This window comes from Lacerta agilis, chromosome 10, assembly GCF_009819535.1.
Source record: "Lacerta agilis isolate rLacAgi1 chromosome 10, rLacAgi1.pri, whole genome shotgun sequence".
Taxonomy (NCBI): Eukaryota; Metazoa; Chordata; class Lepidosauria; order Squamata; family Lacertidae; genus Lacerta; species Lacerta agilis.
The window spans coordinates 17,551,102-17,572,380 of record NC_046321.1 but is presented as its reverse complement, the minus strand read 5'-3'; the positions used below and the strand labels follow the sequence as shown (position 1 = coordinate 17,572,380).

The following is a 21,279-nucleotide window of genomic DNA, read 5'->3' as shown; positions in this document are numbered from 1 at the left end:
AATAAAACGTAACTTTAAAATGAAACGACTTATATCAAATAAAGTCATATTTGATTAATCTATTGGAATATAATAGTACACTATAAAATTAACTCTCAAAACATCAGCAAATGGTAATTAGAAATTTACTCTTAAAAATTACAATACTTACTAAACTATGAACAATAAAAATAACTTCAAGTCCCAATGCTTTAAATGCCGCAATATATACAAAACCACATGGAGGATGGAGCAAGCTTGCTTTCTCCTGCTCCAGAGGGTAGGACTCGAACCAATGGCTTCAACTTACAAGAAAGGAGATTCTGACTAAACACCAGGAAGAACTTTCTGGTGGTAAAATCTGTTTGACAGTGGAATGGACTCCCTCAGAAGTTGCAGGACTCTCCTTCATTGGAAGTTTTTGAGCAGAGGTTGGATGGCCATCTGTCATGGATGCTTTAGCTGTGATTCCTGCAGTGCAGGGGCTTGGACTAGACGACCTTTGGGTGTCCCTTCCCAACTCTAAACTTCTACGATTCTCTCCTTCAAGCACGGTGGAGGGGCAGAGGGAGGCCGGCAATGGCTTTCCAGAGCCAGGAGAGAGTTGGAGACACCGGTGCCCTTGGAGAGTGCTGCACATTCAATAAAACCCCCGCACAAAACTTCTTCTATACAGTCTATTATCTGCTCATGAAAGCACAGGGGGAAACAGCAGACACTTGCAATTTATGAGTGATCAGGGATGCATTTAAAGCCCATTATAAATGCCAATTTCCCCTCAAAAGTTTGAAAGGCAACAAATTATAGTGTGTGTGTGTGTGTGTGTGTGTTTTCCCCACAGGAAAGCCAAATAAGTCCAAGTGTTCGGTCACAAGGGGGGGGGGAACACCCCAGCCCTACTTGTTTGCCTCTTTTCCCCCTTTCACATTCAAAGCAGCTTCTCCACGTCTTATTTCATGTCTGAGTAAGTGCAATCAAAAACTTGCCGGGTAGAATTCCCATGAGGGGAAAACGTAATCAAGACTTCTTCTTCCACCCCCATTAAGCTATTGGCGATTATCCTAATTAATGTTTATCACACTTTGATTACTCCTCGAGCCTGATTTGCAGGTGCTGAAATGCTAGCAGACAGTCCCACTTAGGGAGGTGCTAAACTGCCTTGTGGGGAATTGTAAAGATCAGAGCTGTCAGGCTGCACACAGGGAGACATGAAGACATCTCACCCATACACTTACCAGTACATGGAGAAAGGGTGATTTTTTTTTCTGCAGCAGATTCAACAGGGCATGTTTTCACCCTATCTGTTTGCTTTGATTTCTGAACTTTTACATTTAAATAGAGTTGCTCCTCGGAGAGTTAAAAAGGTATCAGTTCTCAGACCTCCACTTTTTAAAATATCTTCTTCACGTTGATACAGTAGGGAAGGGATACATCATCTTATTGTTGCTGGCATCTGTCTGTCTTGAGCAACAAACCTCCGGAGGTGAAATCAAACAGCTTCTTAGCAGTACCAAAGTGACCTCCCGGGGTGGAAGCCTGGGCAGTGTGCCTGGAGGTCCAGGGCTGCCCATGTGACAAGACCCCCCTCTTGGCCTCGCTGATGTGGTCGAAAGGAAAGTAGAGCAATACATTTGGCACCAGCTTGGCTGCAGCAGTTGCCAGAAGGAGGCGTACAAGACGCCATCCAACCGTCTTAGGGACTCCACTCCGGATTTGTGCAGGGTTTACTCCACGGCCTTTTCTTCTCCCAAATAAGTAAGGCAGCGGAGGTTTAGGATCGGAGCTTTCCTTTCCTAGATGGGCTACCTTCCCAGGTTGGCGAACCCCATCTGCCCCTCACTTCCCTCAGCAGCTTGTGCCTGCCTCTTTGACCATTGGACGCACTATTGCATGGTCTATTCTGCTCAACCGGCCAAAGCCTATCTTCACATACAGGGGAAGTCCCTAACTCACCGAGGATTTGAGACCCAAATCCTCACCTGGTTTAGCTGTCCAGTCAAAGCCATTCTCTGGGTATGGCCACTGTCACATGCTGACAGCTTCTAGTAGCCACAGGTGAGAGCTTAGTGTGGGGTGGGGACCACAGGTGGTCAAACTCCCCAGAAAGAGCATGTGTCCCCCACCAGAGGTACTCCTCCTCCCCTAACACCCCACACCCCCTCTCCATCTTATGATGCCCAGGTAGTCAGACATCCTAGGCCAGGGTTGTCCAACCGGTCGACAGCGACTGACAGGTCGATCCCAAGATTACCATGGTCGATCGCAGTATCACTCGTGTTGTTTATACCAATGCCTCCGCCCCCCGCTCCCCTCGGTCTTTCCCTGTATTGCATATGTGTTGTATGCTGTAGCACCGGGTTTGTTTGTTGGCAGATGTTGTTATTTTAACTCCGCACACTTACTGTTTTAAAAAAGGGCAACAATTTTGGGTAGCCCCCCCTAAAAAAGCTCAACAACTTTCTGCTCCTGCCCTAAAAAAAGCTGAACAACAACCTTGACCTGCCCCCTAAAAAAAGCTCAACAACTCTGAACTCCAGATCACTGCCAGCCACGCCCCCCTCTCTTGGGAGTTGGATGTCCCTGTCCTAGGCCACACAGAGTGAGTCCACTATGCAGCTCCTTCCTCCAAAAGCACTGCCCTAGTTTCTGGGAGGGGTGATGCCCATTGAAGGAGTAGGGTAGGGAGAATGATGGACACTGTTCCCTCCCTGCAGTTCAGGGCTCTTTTCTGACATCGCCTTAAGAGCACAGGGTGGAGCTGGAAAAGGGTTAATGGAAGACTTTTGGTACTAACATATAAGGGCCCTATCCAGATCAGGATTGGGTTACCTGAGAGACCACCTGCCTTCTGCAGGAGAGTTTCTCATTAAAGACCCCAAAATATCAGCAGCTCACTGCACAGTAACTGAGAGCAAGGCTTTCAGTGTAGCTAGAGCATCCACTGTGTGTACTTTCCAGAAACTATTAAATACCGGTACATTTTGTTTTGAAATATTTTTTCCAGCTGGATTAAAAGGTGCTTATTTTGTCTTAGGTGTTCATTTTTGTTTCTAAGCCTGTTTGTAATTGGGGTTGGGTTTTTTTTTTGGTATTGTAACTGTTTAAAGGGTATGTTTGTCAATTGCCTTGACATGGATATAAAATACAATTAATAATATTAATAATAATACCCGAGAAAGCAGCAGAAAAATGGAAGCCTTTTTTCGCAGCAACGAAACACCTTTGAGAGAACAAGTTTGTACAGAGCACTAGTTTAAATGGGTCTGGGAGAGAAAATCTACGGTGATTCTCAGTATGTTTACCAATTCTGCTCATAACCTTGATGGGCAACTTCTCTATTGATGCAGAAACAGTGATGGAACAAAGCAAGATCTCATCTGACTGTTTTGAAGAATTAAACATTGTAAAATTGACTTGGAAATATTGAACAGACAGTTACATAAGTACACAAAATCTATCATACTGGAAAAAACAGTTTATATACATTTTGCAAGTTGCGGTTGCAGGCATCGATTGTTAACTCAGCTTTTCACTTGCATTATTATTTTTAAAAGCCCCATTGCATGCTCACCCACTTTTTGTTATCATGATGACATTTAAAAACAGGCAATGGTTTAAGTTACTGGAGGTTTTTAGTATAAAAGCAAGTCAACTTGGCCATCTGTCATGGATAAAAGCTGTCTTTAAACAAGGCTCCTCACACATTATGTTGTTTATATGTACACTGAAAACGTAACAGATGATAAGCCTACATACTGGCACACTTGTCAGGAAGCTGGGATAGCCAGCAGCAACATTACTGCTGCGTAATGTGTGCTACAGCCCCCTTGCCCCTGGTTCTCAGAGAGAACCAGTCCTCTGCCTGGACTGGACCACTTCAAGTAGCAAAGTGGGGGCTCACATGACTGAATGCTCCCCCATACAAGGGGGGAAACCCATTCAGACAGCCAGTATGTCCAATAGAAGACTTCTTCTACCCTAACCTCCCCTCCTGCAACCAAACAGAATTTTCAGTGTGTATAGGACTATTTTTGTGTGTGTGGAGGACTATTAATATAGGCGGAGGCTGTTTTTGGCACATCTAATTGACGCATGATCACCAATGGACCTGGAAGAAGGCAGAACAGGGGCGAAATTGAGCAGGGCAAAAGACCGCTTATATGAACTCTGTTGACAAATGCGGGGGGGGGCGGGAACAGAACTCTTGCGCGATATGGTTATTGGCTGTACAGAACAATCATTAAAATAAGTGGATACTGAAGAAGATGTTAAACAATTGCATAGGCCTGTTGACATTTTAAAAAGTCTTCAAGAGACACCTGGAAGTCAAAAGTAGAGATGCCTGCCCAATCCCACGGCTTGGAACTGGCGACACCAAGGGATCACCCACACTTTCACTTGACCCATATTTCAATTGTAACAATTAACTCCCCCGGGTCCAAGAGCTTTTCTTATTGTTCCACGGCTGTGCCTTGTGAAAATTCAATCACACCTGCTGAATTGGATCTTATCAGATGCACAGAAAATTCAAAGAGAGTTTTTGCTTAACCAAGCTTTAATTCAGTGGGTAAGATCAGATTTCAACAACCAACAGCGCCTGGAGACAATTAGTCAGGTCATGAATCCACAGAAGTGACCAGAGGAGGAATGACCACTGGGAGGAGTGTAGAAAGAAGAAACACTATGGTACATTTGCATCAGCAGGGAGGCCTTCTTCTGCCCCAGCTGCAACAAAACATGTCTCTTCCGTATTGGTCTCTACAGCCACAGCAGGCATTGTAACTCTCAAACAGCTTGACTTGACCCCCAACGGCACACTCTTCTATTATCTCCCGAGAAAGACAGATGCCAACGTGTGTTTCTTGTACAGATCTACCTGTATAGTAGTGTGACCTTCATGTAAAATCTGTGAATCTTTATTGTGCTATTGGTAAACTGGAGACTGGAAGAAGGTTGTCAAATCTGCACTAAACAATACTCAAGCAAGTATATAAACGGAAGCTGACTCGGGCATCAGCCTTCATTAAATGACACTGACATGGGTATTATTACAGTTACATGTTCAGGATGAGATGCAAAACAGTTCTTTTTTTTTTTTTTAAAGTAGCACTTCCGACATACACTTTGTAGGCTGCACACTTCTAACTTCCTGCAGCATTTCCTTCCTCTATATTTTTCACTCTTCAAGTTCAAATCAGTTCATAAGTTTGCCGCTTCCATTTGCGCAATCTCTAAGATCCAGTCTCCCTTCTGTGTCAACGCCGCTGTTCTTCCAGCCGTCTCTTGCTATCGTACATCTGCACTACTGCAATGTTCTCTTTGTTGATTTTACCCATTTCTCATCTCCCAACCTCGTTTGCATTCTTCGTTCTGCTGCTTGACTTGGATCTTTCTGCCTGCTGTTGCATCCTCATCTTTGCCCTTCCTATAGGTCTTCCTGTCTAACTCCCTTATCCTTTTTGTAGTCAGTATAAGCTGCTCGTTTGTTCTTAAGATTTTAGTTTATCTGTCTACATGGTGTTTTACCAAGTAGCATAGGCACAAGGCAGATCCCTGATCTGAAGGGGCTTGCGCACTGCTCTAGCATTTTAAAAAGTAAAATAATGCTGGTGGTGTTAGTTCATTTAAAGTTCTCTTTTGAACGAGAGGGAGGGAAGCTTCCATGTGCAGCCAAAAATCCACAGGAATGAGAGTACTGAATAAAACCCATTGTGTGCCCCTGGGGAAATTAAGATAGTCAACGTGGGTATCACTAGCAACTGCATTTTGCCACACAACTACCCACCCTTTAAAGCAAGAAAACAAAATTTAAGTTTAAAAGAGGGGGTAAGATAGCATTGTCATATTTTAAAAAGTGGAAATATGGACACAAAAGTTGTTAAGTTTTGCCCAAAGTTGTTGAGCTTCTTCAAAACAAGAAAGAGTTCTTGAGCTATTTTGAATGAAATTTGACAAAATCTACACTTCCAACTTGAGCTGCCATACAGATTTGCCAGGGCATTTCAGCCATTTCCACCCAAACAAAATACCAGCTATGTCAGGAAGTTGAGGACGTGTGGCAACCCTAGGGTAAGAATTGGAGATTTGCCATCTTGCCCCAAAGACCCAGGGCTTGGAGTCCCTAAGTCACCCCCTAACAAGGCCTCTGGCACCCACGTTGGTTTTTTAAATGGCTACCTCCCTGAATAAAGCTGTGTTGTGTTCACACATACTGTATTGGCCTGAATATAAGCCTCACTTTTTTTCCAAATTCTGACCATGAAAAGTTAAAGTGTGCTTAAATTCGTGACCTTACAAAAGCTGGTTTTCACGATATCGCTGCTGAAACAGACATACGGTAAAATGGAATGGGTGTGAGTGCCTGCGGAATTTTAAAGGAGCGGCTTATATTCAGGTTTTGTCTTTTTTCTCCCCCCCCCCTGAATTTTAAAGGTGTGGCTTATATTCGGGTGCTGCTTATATTCGGGCCAATATGGTAGTAAATCTGTCCATGCAGTTGTGGGTCCTGTGTAGTTCTCCTGACATCCTTGGTGCTGTCCTGTATCTCTGCGGTCACAGAGAAATTTCTTCTCCCCAAACTACTGAGAGATTTGTCCTTTTTCAGGAGTCTGTTAACAAAAGGCTTTACGTGCCCCCCCCCCAAAGCCTCTGAGCCTTTTTTAATTTCAGACACGGCCCATTGACAGTACATTTAGTCAAAAAGGAAAGATTAGAGGGAAATGGAGAGGGAGAAGGAGGGAGAGATATGCCATCCAAGTGTGAAGAGCAGACCTTTCGCACTTCTTCTCCCTTCCCTCCCCACTTTGTTGCTGGGAGTTTGCAGCAAGAGATATTTCAAGCTGCAGAGTGTTATATTTCCAGACAGCTCCCTCCTCACCAAACCTCTGACGGAAGTCATGCCTGTAAAGTGAAGTGACTTCTCTGAATCTGCTCCTTGGGGGCCCAAAGATTGGAAGAAACATACCCATAAGAAAAGAACATGAAATTGAACTCCAGTGGGAGGGCTTAGTGGTTGACCATGATGGGAAAAGGCAGGACTTCCCACTTTTATTAAGATAAATAAGACTGGCAAAGGAAACCTGCATATGATGCCTTCTTGCAAATCACAAGAGACCCCAAAAAAGTGGGTGGGGAGGGGGCTGGTATATCATGCAACCGGAGATAAACCTCATTGGTGAGAGTGTTGCTGAATTATTTAAAGGAGTGTGCAGATAGCATTGATGTTGAGATGGCTGTCAAATTTGTTCACGTCTGCTAATATCTAAGGGGTCTTTTGTAATGGAAAAGAAGCACTGCCCCGCCCCACCCGCCACAAAAAACCCATTGCCCTCCATTTCACATGAGCAAGCCACGTACATCCTTCACACCAAGTTCCCAAATACAGGTTCTATAGGCACCAACCAATTTAATGTCTCCTGTGCTGAGCTATCACTATCAAGAGCTGCTTCTTTGCATTTGTCGTCAAATTTCATAGAATTGGAGAGTTGGAAGGGTGCCCTGGGGATCATCTAGTCCAACCCCCTGCAATGCAGGAATATGCAGCTGTCCCATACAGGGATCGAACCTGCAACCTTGGCATTATCAGCACCACGCTCTAACCAATTGAGCTATCGAGGCATGGACCTCTAAAAACTGAAGGTTTGCTCAGACTGAAACAAGCTTCTCTATCCTATCACATGTACCGTAACAGTCCAACTTTTCAATTTTTCAGGCAAAACCAAGTAAACAAAAGGTTTCGGGAGAAAAACTAAGGAAAATGGGGTCCCCGCCCCACTTTTTTCCTGAGCCTTCACATCTCTACAACTCTTTCCTCCTGGGAAGTGAGTGGCTCCTCTAGGACCCTCTCGATTTCCCAGGAGAGGCATGTTTAGCCCTTGGGTGGGTAGCTGAGCAAGCCAAACACTTCCGGACCAAGCTGCCATGACAGAGGATCCCACCCTAGAGCAACCTGTCCAGACAAGCATGACCCTTCCACACTTAAGGAAGTTGGCCACAGCCAAAGCTGATTAAGGACACAACTTCCATAGGGACTCTCTCTAGATGTGCTATGTATGAGCACAGGAAGCTGCCTTGTGCAGAGTCAACTAGCTCACCTTTCCAGCATTTCAGGCAGGTGTCTTTCCCAGCTTTACCTGGAACTGAAGCTGAGAGTTCCTGCATGCATGCTAAGCAGACACTCTACCATTCTGCTCTGGCCCTTCCCTTCCATTTAAGTGCTAAGTATCCTAGCAAGTTGAAGAGCGTTCCTCTGAAGCCTGACCTTTGTATAATATATGAGGAAAGGAAGAACTGCAGCCAGATTTGCTAACTTCACCAGGCATTTAGAGTCGAAGCATGTAGGGGCTAACTATATCAACCTTCTGCACTTGGCACTTCCCAGAATGCAATTTGCTGGCCTAAGAGACGTTATGCTATTGAACTGCTTAGAGGGTATACATACATGAGGGGCCAGCAAGCATACACATGCAGTGAGTAACACGCCTTCCTGGGGAGTTGAAAGTCACCATGCAGAGATGCTAGAACAAGTTGTCCTTAAGCGATACAAAACTCTGTTCTCCCAGGGCACTGGTCCCTAATTGGTGGCCGTATGGCTCTCATTCAATGACATTTGACTCTTGTCCTGAAACCTACGCTGCATTTTAAGAAATATGCTGATGCCATTTGCAATTCCATCCAAGATCCCTGGGGTTGGCCCTCTGTGGATGTTGCTTATGAGGTCCTGCTAACTGCAATATGAAAAGGACACGGAAGGAGTCAAAATGCCCTGTAAGTCCCACAAGTGGCTATGCCGGAAAGGCTTATAAAATGTTGCTGCTGAGTGTTGCCAGCCATTACGGAATGATATGGCTACCATTCTCCTAAGGGGATGACAGAGGACGAGATGGTTGGACAGTTCTCTCGAAGCTACCAACATGAGTCTGACCAAACTGCAAGAGGCAGTGGAAGACAGGAGTGCCTGGCGTGCTCTGGTCCATGGGGTCACAAAGAGTCGGACACGACTAAACGACTAAACAACAACAACATTCTCGTAATGTTGATTGCTTCTATGTTACAATGCCCATTGCTGGAGAGATGGCAGGCAGGATGGCTCACTACAGAGGCAGAATTAGGGCAGCGCGACTGGTTCCGTCGCCACTGGGGACTTGGTAATTTGCCCTTAAGTCAGCCCTTGGTGCCCTTAAGTCAGGCTTTGGGAAAGAAGCATGAAGCTCTGGCAGGGTCCTAGAGCCCTCCCTATTTCCTTCCCAAAGCAGGCTTTGAGAAGGCGCCCTTCTTGACAACCACACTGCTCATACTGCCGTAAATCTGCCCCTGCTGCCACACTGAGAATAGAGCCTAGGGGGCGCCGCAGGGCATTGCAATTATGATGCTGTGAATTGAGCAGAATAGAAGGTGAGAGGTAGTGGAGTGTTGAATTTTGGCCTCGCAGAAATTTGAAAGACCAAAGTCCGCCCCTGTTCATCTAAGGAGCTATGTTGTTGTTCTTTGCTGCTGCTGTGCTTATTCTTCTGGCTGCTTTCAAGTTTCTCTTCTACCTGTTGTACATTGGCAATTTGTAAATCAACTGTTTTAAACACCTGGCTGGCTTGGCGGGGCCTTTTGACAAAAAGGTGGGATATTAATGTTTTGACTTTCTGTACTGGTTTGGCCACAAGGCTGCTTCTAGCACCAGCTGAAGCATTCATTTCCCGCACACTCTGCAACACTGCAACAGTGCTGGATTTAAGTATAAGCTAAACAGCTATAGCTCCCCCAAAAAAAATTAAAGGAAAGAAAAAACCTTATGCAGCTGTGAAAATCCATGTATCATGAGATTAACAGAGGATTTAAAAATGAACCCCTTCACCCATGTCAGGCAGGATAGCTCCTTGTGGAGACCTCAGCCGGGAAGAAAATGAAAAAAAAATAAAAATTAACAGGGCGTCAGCCTCAAACATCCTCTGCAAATACAGCCTCGCCATCTCCACACTTTGTCACAAATAAACCTCATTGCATTGAGTGGGGCTTCTGCCCAGTTAAATGTGTTTAGGGTTGATACATTAACATTCCAGCTGCATCTGATTTTTCTCCTGGGATACTAATAGGTAGAACAGCAAATGCCTATGTAATTGACCACTCTCAAAGATCTGGCAGGACTCTCACCAGCTCCACTATCGGGGCTGCTGACTACTAACCGGTGCAGCCTGCTCTCCTTTTCCTGCGTTTTCCACTGGGTGGTGGCAGATGTTAGAATAAAGCCACCTTCCCCCCACCCACCACCACCTGCCTGAGGGCCACCTCCCCTTGCTCCATTCCCTATATGATGATGGTGATATTTGTGTGTCATCATAAGTTTCCCTAGGAGCCTCCACTCACCCTGTTGAAGGACACAAAAATGGCCCATTTGGTACAGCACCCAAGAGGGGCCACCCAGACACCTGTGGAAAACCTGCAAGCAAGACAAGAGCAAAACCAGCCTCCCCAACCTCTGCAGCATCCAGCATCTGAGATTTAGAAGCCTGCTGCCTCTGGACTGTGGAGGCAGAGCATAGCCATTGTACTTAAGAGCCACCCACAGCCTAGTACTCCATGAATTTGTCCCCTTGTCTTGTCCCCAGCTCAGTGGGTGGAGCACGATAGTCTTAATCTAAGGGTCACCAGCTTGAGCACCACGCTGGGCAAAAGATTCCTGCATTGCAGAGATCTGGACTAGGTGAACCTTGTGGTATTTTCCAACTCTGCAATTCCATGATTTTAAGTTGGTTGCCATCTCTGCCACCAATGGCAGTGAGTTCCATAGCTCAATTATGTGCTGCACAATGAAATGCTTTTTTCTGTCCTGGATCTCCGAACATTCAGCTTTGTTTGGTGGGCACTTTTTGTGCTATGGGAATTTGCAATGTGGAGAGATAATCTACCTCTGCCTCCCTGCCTCCATCATGGGCACCAGAGCAGCGGGAGGGCAGTTTGTTTGTCCCCTCCTGGGGCAGGAAGTCTCGACAGAGAACTTTCTTGAATTAACAACAACAACATCAGGTTCCTTGAGGCAACAGGAAAACAAATCAGGGAGGAGCAGGCCTCTCAAACACAACATTTCTCAGCTCCAGCCCCACTGAACTGTAGGAGCAGAAAGTCAATCTTGGAGATGCCATGCACTGGTGTATGTGTGTGCGTGTGCGTGTGATCGAGCTGCATTGGTGCTTTAGATGCAGGGACATCTTGCTCTGCAGTGTCTACCCTGAGTGGCTCTGGCTCTCCTGCATTTCAGACTGACACCTTTTCCAGTCCGAAATGGAGATGCAGGGGGTTGAACCTGGTATCTTTCCCATGCAGATGCTGTTCCCCTGAGCCGCAAGTTTATATATTCATAGCGAAAAGTCAAACTCAAAACAAGAGCCCATTTAGAGCCCAAGAGAGGAACATGCAGCTGAATTATACAGACCAGTCACGATGTTACAATCCCAAAACCAAGATGGCATCCTAAAAGTTGAACAGGAAACGGTCTCCTCTTCTCTTAAATGATCTTCACGACAAGGCAATGCAAATCCAGAGGCCCATCTAATCCAGATTCCTCTTCTCCCAGTGGCCGATTAGATGCCCCAGTGGGAAACCCCCAAGAGGGCCAGAGAGCAACACGCCTACTCTCCCCCTCCTGGGATTCCCCATAACTGGAACTCAAAGGCACATGCTGCCTCCGACAGTGGAGTGTGGAGTCCCCATGTAGCCAGTGCCGGATTTACATATAAGCCAAACAAGCTATAGTTTAGGGCCCCACTCTCCTGGGCCACCCCCCCAAAAAAAAAATTAAAGGAAAGAAAAAACTGGATGTACATTTCCAAAATATAAGATAAAAAACAAATAAAACAAGACCTACATACAGCAACAGTGTTTTGTGTTGTGTAGGCTCCTATTTGTTATGTGCAAAAGACTTTAGATACCTCTTAGGTCCATAAATTACCATATAGCAAATATTCAACACAAGAAACAGAGACAATTGGTTGTTGACAAAGGACAGCTGGACATATAAAGGGCCACATTACCTTCAGTAGCTTAGGGCCTCATCTCACCTAAATCCAGCCCTGACTGCAAAGGGTGTGTTTTCCAAATATTTCCCTGTTTCCATCTGACTTAGGATGCATGAAGAGGGAAACCACAAATACCATGCACTGTGGCTGCTGGGAGCAGAAAGAGAACCACATATACAGGTAAAAAAGTTCAATGTTACCTGCAACATAGAAGCCCATTTTAAAGCTAGGGCGTCAAAAGGTTAAAGACCATTGACCTAAAAAACCTATGAAGAGCCCCACTGGATGAGACCAAAGGTCTACCTACCTCAGCATGGCATCCCAAAGGTCTACCTAGTTCAGCATGGCAGCCAACCAGATGCTCATGGGAAGTCAGGAAAAATATGACACCCAAAGTAAGCAGGGCCAAGGCGGAAATAAATCCAAGGATGCCCACTACTGGAAATTCATATTTGTGTGGATGTGTCTGTACCCGATCCAGGCTGTAGTCTGTATATGCTACACAGTTCTCATGACTTGCTCCTCTCTTTTCCCCTCACCCACCATGTGAGAATATAGCCTCCTCTTTATTTAGGGAGAATCCCCCAAATTACTATGCCAGCACTGCCCTGGTGGCATCCAAAGTTGATCTGATTTGGCTTAGGCCAAAGGTCTCAGGCTACAGAACAGAGGTCACTTGTTTTCAAGTACCACTAAAACCTCCTTCAGTTTCTTTCGGAAGCAAAGAGTCCTGCCTGCAAAATCCCAGACTCTTCAAATGCACGTGGCTTCGATCAAGCGTCACTCGGCACAACTTGTGTACACAGCATTGCGGTTAGCAAGGGTAGCAAGTACAAATCTCCCCAGTAAGTTTTTAGCAGGTATTGCTTGGCAGCAGGGACAGTGTTCCATTTTGGAAGGGTGGCCACGCCGGTCTGTTATGAGAAGGGCAACAAAAAGCCTCCTGGCACCTTAAAGACTAACAAATGCATTGTGCCATGAACTTCTTTTGTGGCATGATAAAACTTAATTCATCCATTTTTATGTGCTTCTAAAAAAAGAGCTCGGACTCTGGCCTGCCACCTACCTACATTGAGCAATTCATGTACTCAGCGTGTCTTTGGGAATATTTGTTTAACTGAAGTGCTGGAACCCAGGATATGAGGGGGCTGAGTCCTGTGCAATTTATAAGGACTGGCTAGGATTGGTCTCTCGAGCTGCTGTGGAAACTCTCTTGAGGGAGGTGAACAATCAGGTCATTGTGCGGGATCTCTAGCCTGCCTGGATAATGATGGCCAACCAGCAGACATCCGAACTACTACCGATTATGGTTTTCAATGCTTCACTTCAAAATGCTGGAAAGTTGTCCAACTCTTGATGCAGATGTCCTAGGAAGCAATCATTCTGTCTCCAGCTTCCCACTTTCCCCCTTTTTAATGTGCTACTGGAACACACGGTAATCGTTTGCAATACAGTGGTGACTTACAGATCACCAAGAAGAGCAGGACAGGGCACAATAAACATAAAAATTTCATATGCCAATGTATATAGCAGGAAAGGCTTGTGAAGCATATGACCTGTTTGCCTGCTCAGTCTGACATCTAAGTGCTAGCCACTGATGGAATGTTTCAATCCTCCCTTTCTTAGAACTGCTTTATCTTTAAACTGCACTTGAGTTAGACAGCCCTTCAAATAGAGGACTTTCTTCTGCAAAGCAGGAAACATGGCCTTCCTATTTTGCAAGCTCAGGGGCATCTGGGTTGTATGTAGTTGCTGGGTACCTGTCCTGGCCTATGCAAAGAGTTCTTGAACTGGTTATCATGGAACACACGAGAAGGATTGTGCATGTTCTGGGCTTTTAAATAGCAGCCCAACATCTTGCAGATCAGTGCCATTTATTCTGTGGGTCATGGATTAGGAAGCTTATGGTTAAATGACAGGCATGTGATGGTCATGGGAAGAGACAATAAGTTACATAGAGGCCACTGCAGCGCACCCTATGATCACTGGAGTGCTATTCAACTCCTCTGGCCTCCAAGATTTCGACACACATTTCCAATAAAATCTTTACACGCGGCATCTAGAAACTTTTCCAAACATAAGCTGAAAGCCTTGGGAGTCAAGTTTCTGCAGTTTTTGGCGTTCAAGCAGAAGTAAACGCGAGCAGACGCAGAGTCCTGCATTACAGACAATAACACCTTAGGATGAGGGGGAAATCTTAGTGTACATTCATCCCAAAGAAGTCCTGTGATGGTGTGATATAAGGCCCCAGAGTCCTTTCGACCAGTTCACTGCAGATGCTGCACCAGAGGCACTCCAATCCATACCCTCAGCACAACTCTCTCTTTGAAGGCTCAAAGCTTAATGCTTCCCTCTGATAAGCCAGAGCTCCCCCCTCCCCCCCAAAATGTGAGATCCATACACCTTATCTCAAGATAGCAGAAAGAAAAGGTCATTCTCCGCTAAGTGGTGAGATTCTCACCTTGAAAGCTTTCCCTCTGATTGGCACAGAACACCCAAGGTTATGGAACTTTTAATCAGATGCCTGCATAATTACCGAATCATTATTAATTATATCAGAGAGCTCCAAGGAAAGGCAAAGCAAACAAAAGACCTGATGGAGTCTCTCCTGTTGTAGGAAAGAATTAGTAATTACAAGCCAGAAGTGCACTCAAGAGTGAGGGAGCAGTGCCACGGCTGGCATTCCGAGATTTGAGTGTGACAGGCATGCTAAGAAAAGGATGGGAAGGGCACTGCAGTATACAGAAATAACTCATACGCTCCCGTGGCTAGAAAACAAGGGTGGTTAACCTGTGCCCCCTTCCAGATGTTGGCAGACTACAGATCCCATCATCCCTGACTGGGCTGGCTGAGACTGATGGGAGTTGTAGTTCAGCAACATCTGGAGGGTTGCAGGTTAGTCACCCCAGTGTAAAGTGTAAGACCACTTCAAGGAAAAAGGGCCACCTGTGAACTGGAGTCCTGCCTCTATCTTTTGTCATAATCTTGTAGACATCCCTTCCCGACATTCTGCCTTCTGCTTCTGCACAAGGGGAAGCAACTGGGGCAGAAAGCCCTGAATAGCAGTTTCTGGGGGTCATGAGAAAGCTGCTAAGCTCACGTCCTGTTTGTGAGCTTCTCATAAGCACCTGGTTGGCCACAATGACAGCAGAATGCTGGATTTGACAGGCCTTTGGCAAGCAAGACCTGACTGCAACAGCACAAGCTCCACATGCAATTCCTGGCTGCTGGGAATGTTTGCATTTTTAGCATTTACTTGTTTGTGGGTGGGTGGGTGAAAAGAGTGGCTTTGCTATATACTTCTCAGCAGTACCTTGACTAGCCTCTTTAGTGCACATTACTGTTCTAAAACCATGCAGATCCAAGGCTACATTTGTGATGTGCTGTGCATGTAGACAAGGGTACAGAAATAAGATCTTGCAGTCGGTGTAGCTGTTGATGCAACAGCACTTAATTTGTCACAGCCTAACAGTGCTCAGAATTAACACTGTAAGAACAAAGAACGCCTGAAGTCTAAATCGCACCCGCTTTCTTGAAAGCTGAATTATATTTGGAAAGTGGCACCCTCACCCCCAACACACATTTGCGGTATTCCAAATTCTGACAACCCCGCTGCAACTGGAAGGTTGATTTGTTTAATTTAGACCATTTATATATCCCACGTTTCCATATGCTCGAGGCAGCCCACGAATAGATACACAACACTCCGTTTAAGAACAGCAGCAACTTAATAGACTAAAAAAAACACCAAGCAACGTCAGAGTAACACTTGTGTCTCGGTGACAATTCAAATCATAATGCAATAACTGCTCAATATAGTAATTCAGTCTCATTTTACAAGGCAGGCAGGTTCTGCCATGTTTCCTAAAATCTGCTGGGGGAGACACAGATGGAGATTGCTCCATAAACATGAGGGGCTACTGCTATAAGGCCCTGCTACTTGCTATGTCATGGGTGGTGAACCTCAGGCCTGGAGTTCTGAATGTGGCCCCAGGTCTCTCGCATGGTCTTTGGGACTCTGTCCAGGCAACACACATCCTTGCTATACCTCTTAACTGGCCCTGCCCTGCATCCTCCTCTACTGTTACACATTCATGTAAAGGAATGTGTCCTTGACCTGTGATAAGGCCTCTGGTTTGTCAGCATGGAGAGTGGAGCATGCCTGGCCAACCTTGATGGCCCCAGAAGGTTGGGCATGGGGGAATGTGGCCAGGATGCCCATGCCTGCTATAGATATTCAACAAAACACAAATAAGGAATGCAGAACCGGGCGCTTTTAGACTATCTAAACAGGTGACACCAAGCAAAATATCGAATACAACTTGGTTACCATCAACATTCCTGTGGAAAGATTCTGAACTGGATTTCTGCATAGCAGAGAGCCTACAGGAGACTTTCCTAACATATTATTGTTGCTGGGAGAGCTACCAGAATTTTGATCATCTGTTTTTTTTGGAGGGGGGCAGGGGGAGACTGTCCAATCCTTAATTTGTTAGGCATTAATCAACCTCCTCTGTCATGTGGGGGGGCAGGACAGGGGCAAGGGCTGCTTGGACTCACAGAGCTGCTGCTTTCACAACACTGATCCATTATGCAGAGATGTGAGGGCAGGCAGTGGGTGATTAAGCATCCCCCCGACACACAATGTACTTCTCCGTTTCCTACTGCACAATATGGCTGAACATACCTGTTGAAGATATCGCTTGAGACTTTCTGCAGGTACTGAAGTGCAATCTGCTATCGGTGAATAGTTTCTTCTCTGTGGAGGTCAGGCTGGATGAGGGGAACAGAGTACGTCTGTCCCTCAAGGAAATACTTCTGGGTCACAGTAGCCATTTTTGCCTGAGAAGACAACAGACAGCTTGTTAAAAGTTATTCATGCCCATGTCAGCATCCTGATTCCTGGGAGTAGAGTTCTATTCCAGCCTCCCCACACCTAGTGTCCCCAGATGGTATGGACAACATCAGCCCCAGCCAGCATGTCAATAGCCAGGAGCGATGGAGTTCTAGTCCAACAACCAGCTCTAAAAGGTTGCCTTGCCAACCCCCAAGTTTTCTAGTGCCATGCAGAGCTCTGCAGCAGAAGGCTTTGATAGCTTTGATTGTTACCTCCAAGTCCATCCCTTTGGACTTCTGGAAGGTCTGGGATCATAAGCCCATGGCAATTATTTCAAAGATGCAAGACCAGATCAAATTCACAGACGCAACTGCATTAGTGAGTTAGCTGGTTTTGCTCATCCTCACACCATTGCACCAACTAGTGCCTCTAACCATTATTTGTACACAATATTAGTAATTGCAAAAACCTAAGTGCTGCTACATGGAATTAGAGCTCCCCGATTTACTCCTCTGTAGGGCCTCTACCAGGATTTGGGGACTGTCAGGCTACAAAGGATTTGGGAAGGGGAACACAACCCTTCATTTTCCACTGGGTGCTTGAGAAGATCAGAGTGAACCTCAGGGGCCCAGGCATTTGGTTGACCCAGCCAACCTCTAGCACCAGCTCCACTCCTCTAGAAGCACGTGCCCAGAAGTCCAAGTGGGATTCATTTCTTACTAGGAGATGAAGGCAGATTGGTAAGACAAAAGAAAAAGAAAAAAGCTTAGGCCAACAAAGCCCATCCGACAAACAGGAATTTACTCCACCACCTTCTGGTACTGAGATTGTTCCCCCCATGAAGAAGTGATAAAAAGAGCATCAGACAGTGGGTCCTAGGATTTGGCAGCTCCATCATCAAAATAAGTCAGGAGTGTTGAGCAGTATCAATTCAAAACGACAGACTGGCAGGAGAAGCCAGAAACACCCTTGAAGTTGCAATGTTTTGTTTTTTTTAATGAAAAGTTGTCAAAGAGGCTTTTATCTCCCCTTGTGACAGACAGAAGTGGGCCAAGCAGTGGCCCATTTTGAGAGGGCTACACCTCGCTTCCAGATGAGAAGTAGTAGGACAGCAGGGATGTCAAGCAGAAGAACTGGAACGCTTTTTTGGAACACAGGGCCTCACATCTAACCACAGTGGGCCTCCTCAGGTTGAAAAACAACAGCAACTTGTGCTGAGGTTCTGGAAGTAACAAACACAAGTGGGAGATATAGGAGTGTATTTAACCTTTTGTTTGAATGGACACACAGAGAGCAGAATCAGCCATTCTGATCCCACTTGAGACAATTTTTTAGCGCAGTGTCCAAGAGGGCTTATGTGCATACAAACTGTCTACGTAAAGGCTGCATCTGCTTGGCTGGCTATTCAAGCATCCTAGAAAGTACAGGCACAGCCTACATGGTATAATGAGTCCCTTGCAGAGAGATCTCAGAACCTTTTGAGGACAAGAGCTGGCTGGACCCTGTCTATAGTTTTTGTGATCTGTTGGTACACCACAATCAAACCATTACAAACAAGGTCGCCACCTTTAGATAACAAATTCACTGCAATTTTCTAAAGATGTCCCCTATGAACTGCAAAGAGGATCATCCACAATAGTATTTTGCTGGTGGCGTTAATCTCAATTTGTACTGATAATTTTTAGTGCTGCATATGAGTACTATGAATTGTCCCTGCTTCCCTAGTGATTATCCTAGCAGGAGTTTAGATCTGCCACCAATTTGTGATCATGGGTACCTGTACCATTCTCATGTTTTGTAATGTTCACTGTGCCACAGATAAATAAAAGTGCTCTGGATGAAGAGGAGGGAGGGGATAGTTGTCACAAGCCCTTCATGGTAGCAGACTTCAGATTTGAAAGTTTTGTGGACACAGAAAACATCCAGCAATTCTGCCCAAGCTTTCTTAAGCACACCCACAAAATGCTGTTCCTTAGAGCTCTATTAGCAGCTTGATATTTGCATGCAGTTTTTGGAAAATGCAAATCCTTCCGAAGCTACACTGCCATTCTGTCAAATCCTATCTGCGTCACCCAGCAGATTATTGGTCCTCTTGTCTGTATTTGCATCCAATGGGGGAAAGCATTATGCATTCTGTTCTGAAGGAGCACAAATCAGATAGATAAATCTTTGGAGAGTGGAGGATACACTCTTGATTCAGCAGAGCTTTTTGAGGGTGGAGATGTGTTGATCTCCAAGTCAGGCAACCTTCAATTTGCATTTATTTAGAATAAGCAAGGAGGTGGCAGATACCTAGGTAAGACAAAATGAAGAAGGGTTTTTTTTTGGGGGGGAGCTGAAGTCTATTTATACCCTGCTTTAATTAAACTGTGTTCCATGGTGTTATTAAGCAGCAATCAAAGATGCAGATGGTACTGATTTGATTGGCATGAGTTTCACTGCACTGAATAATAAGAAACTTGCCCCTATAAATAGGTCTAATCATCATCTGATGGGTGGAAGGAAGAGCTAGGGGGGGAAGCATAAGTATAGGTGTAATTAGGCCCTCCAGCAGATTGCACTTCACAGGCTGTTCGGCTGTTCTCATTACCTGGCACTTCTCTAAAACACTTCTGTGCTGATGAGCGAGCCTGGATAAAGATCTTAAGAACCAATATCAACTTAATTCAAACAGCTTTGGGCCACATTCACTATCAAAATGCATTGTTCTGCAGCAAGGGAGGCCAGGTGGAGCTAGCCTCCCAAGATCTAAAGTGGGCAAGTGCCCCAACAGGGAATTGTTATCTCCAGCTGTGCCCTCCTTCCCAAGTCTCAGGATGAGCTAATTAAACTGGGCAGGCACAGTCCGTACACAGAGGAGCTGGCAGAAGAGGCAAACAGTTCCGCAGCTTTAAAAGAAATGGTGGTTATCTTTTCCCTTGACAGAGAAAGAGTAGTTCAAAGCATGTCCCACAAGCAGGCAGCTGGAACGCAGAATGTTTAACTTCCTGATTCACGCAAGAAACAAAATGTCCACATACAAATGGTTTAAACCATGAGTTTCCAAACTGTGGCTGCAAATTTCGCAGAGATGGACTGCAGCGTGTATGTGAAGGATGGCGGGAGAAAGATCCTCCTGAGGCCCATTTAGCTGCATAATGGGTTCCGGTCAGCCATCTTCATGAGCTTTTCTGGAATGTGAGGTTGCATGAGAGCATTACATGATGGCTTCCCCCACCCTCAGAAGGCTATAGCTATGTTCAGATCAAATAGGAAACAAAAGAAAAGAACATAAGAAGGAAGGACCTCTGCTGGATCAGGCCAAGGGTCCATCTAGTCCAGCACTCTTTTCTGGCAGTGGCCAACCAGATGCCCATGGGAAGTCCACCAGCAAGACCCGAGTGCAACATCACTCTCCCCACCTGTAGCAACAGGCACACACAACAAAAAAGAGAAGTTTTAAGCTCAGGGGTTCATTTTGAACACACTCAAGTGTTCCCCTGTGGCAGAAACTTTATGGATTTCTGAAGTATTTGATCAACTAAAACTGACCGACTATCTGTTCTACAGCCAGGAAACCCCTTTCTTGAGCAGCTTGCTAGCTTGCACGTGTGATTGTTTAATTTTGTTTGTGGGTCGGTGTCTATCAGAAAAAAGCCTCAAATTATCTCCCATTCCATTAAATAACTGGAGCTAACACAGAGTCCCGTGTGTGCTTTAGACAAGTCAGTTCTTGGTTCCCACCTGAGTACTTTGTAGGGCTGTGAAGGGCACCTGTGCTTTTTCTCAATCTATTTAACAGCTCAACATTTAAGACAGGGATGGGCAACCTGTCGGCCCACAGATGCTGTTGGACTATGGCTCTCATCTTGGTGGGAGCTGAAGTCTAACGACAGCTGGAAGGCCACAGCTTCCCCACTCTTTTCAAATCCCTCCTTCTTTTGCATGAAGAGTATTAGTGACCTTCAAGTGCCAGCAGCATCTTCCATTGGCTGCTACAAGCGGAGTTTTCATAACCTTGTCAGATATGGTAGGCTCAGTTCCACAAGGGAGTTCAGCCACTCCTTGACCCATCAGGGTGTTAACCTGGCCCAGCTATGCATGCATAACCAGCAGTTATGACAACAAGTTGAGCAGCCATGATGGATCAAGATGGATGCCACTGTTGTGTCTGTTGACATGTTTGTGTAAGCTGCCTGGATCTCTGTGCAAATTTTTGTTGCTGTACTAATTGAAATGCTGGCATCATAGCAGCAGGGGGGAAACACTCACAAAGCCAAAACAAACGTGAAAGCACATCATGTTTTGTCAAGCCAAGGCTGGGATGCGTCAAAGTGCTCTGTGTGGAAACCCACTGATAAAGAAGGGGTCCTAGTTACTTTCTTCCCCCATCAACAGATATTATTGTAATTCACGGTCTACATCTTACATGGGTGTACCCATAACAAAATCAATGCAAAATTGATGGAAAGTCCACCC

The 21,279-nt window shown here is 45.5% G+C and overlaps 1 protein-coding gene and 1 non-coding gene across 2 annotated transcripts in view; both read right to left on the bottom strand.

Moving 5' to 3' along the window:
* The window catches only part of WASHC1 (WASH complex subunit 1), a 55,321-nt gene that overhangs the window by 19,044 nt on the left and 14,998 nt on the right, over positions 1-21,279 (bottom strand). Inside the window, 1 exon segment of the mRNA XM_033162022.1 lies at positions 16,672-16,826. Coding sequence (XP_033017913.1) covers positions 16,672-16,820 — 149 coding nt within the window. The 5' untranslated portion in view covers positions 16,821-16,826.
* Positions 7,523-7,596, bottom strand: TRNAI-GAU. The gene has a single exon. It is a non-coding gene; the product is annotated as a tRNA-Ile (tRNA).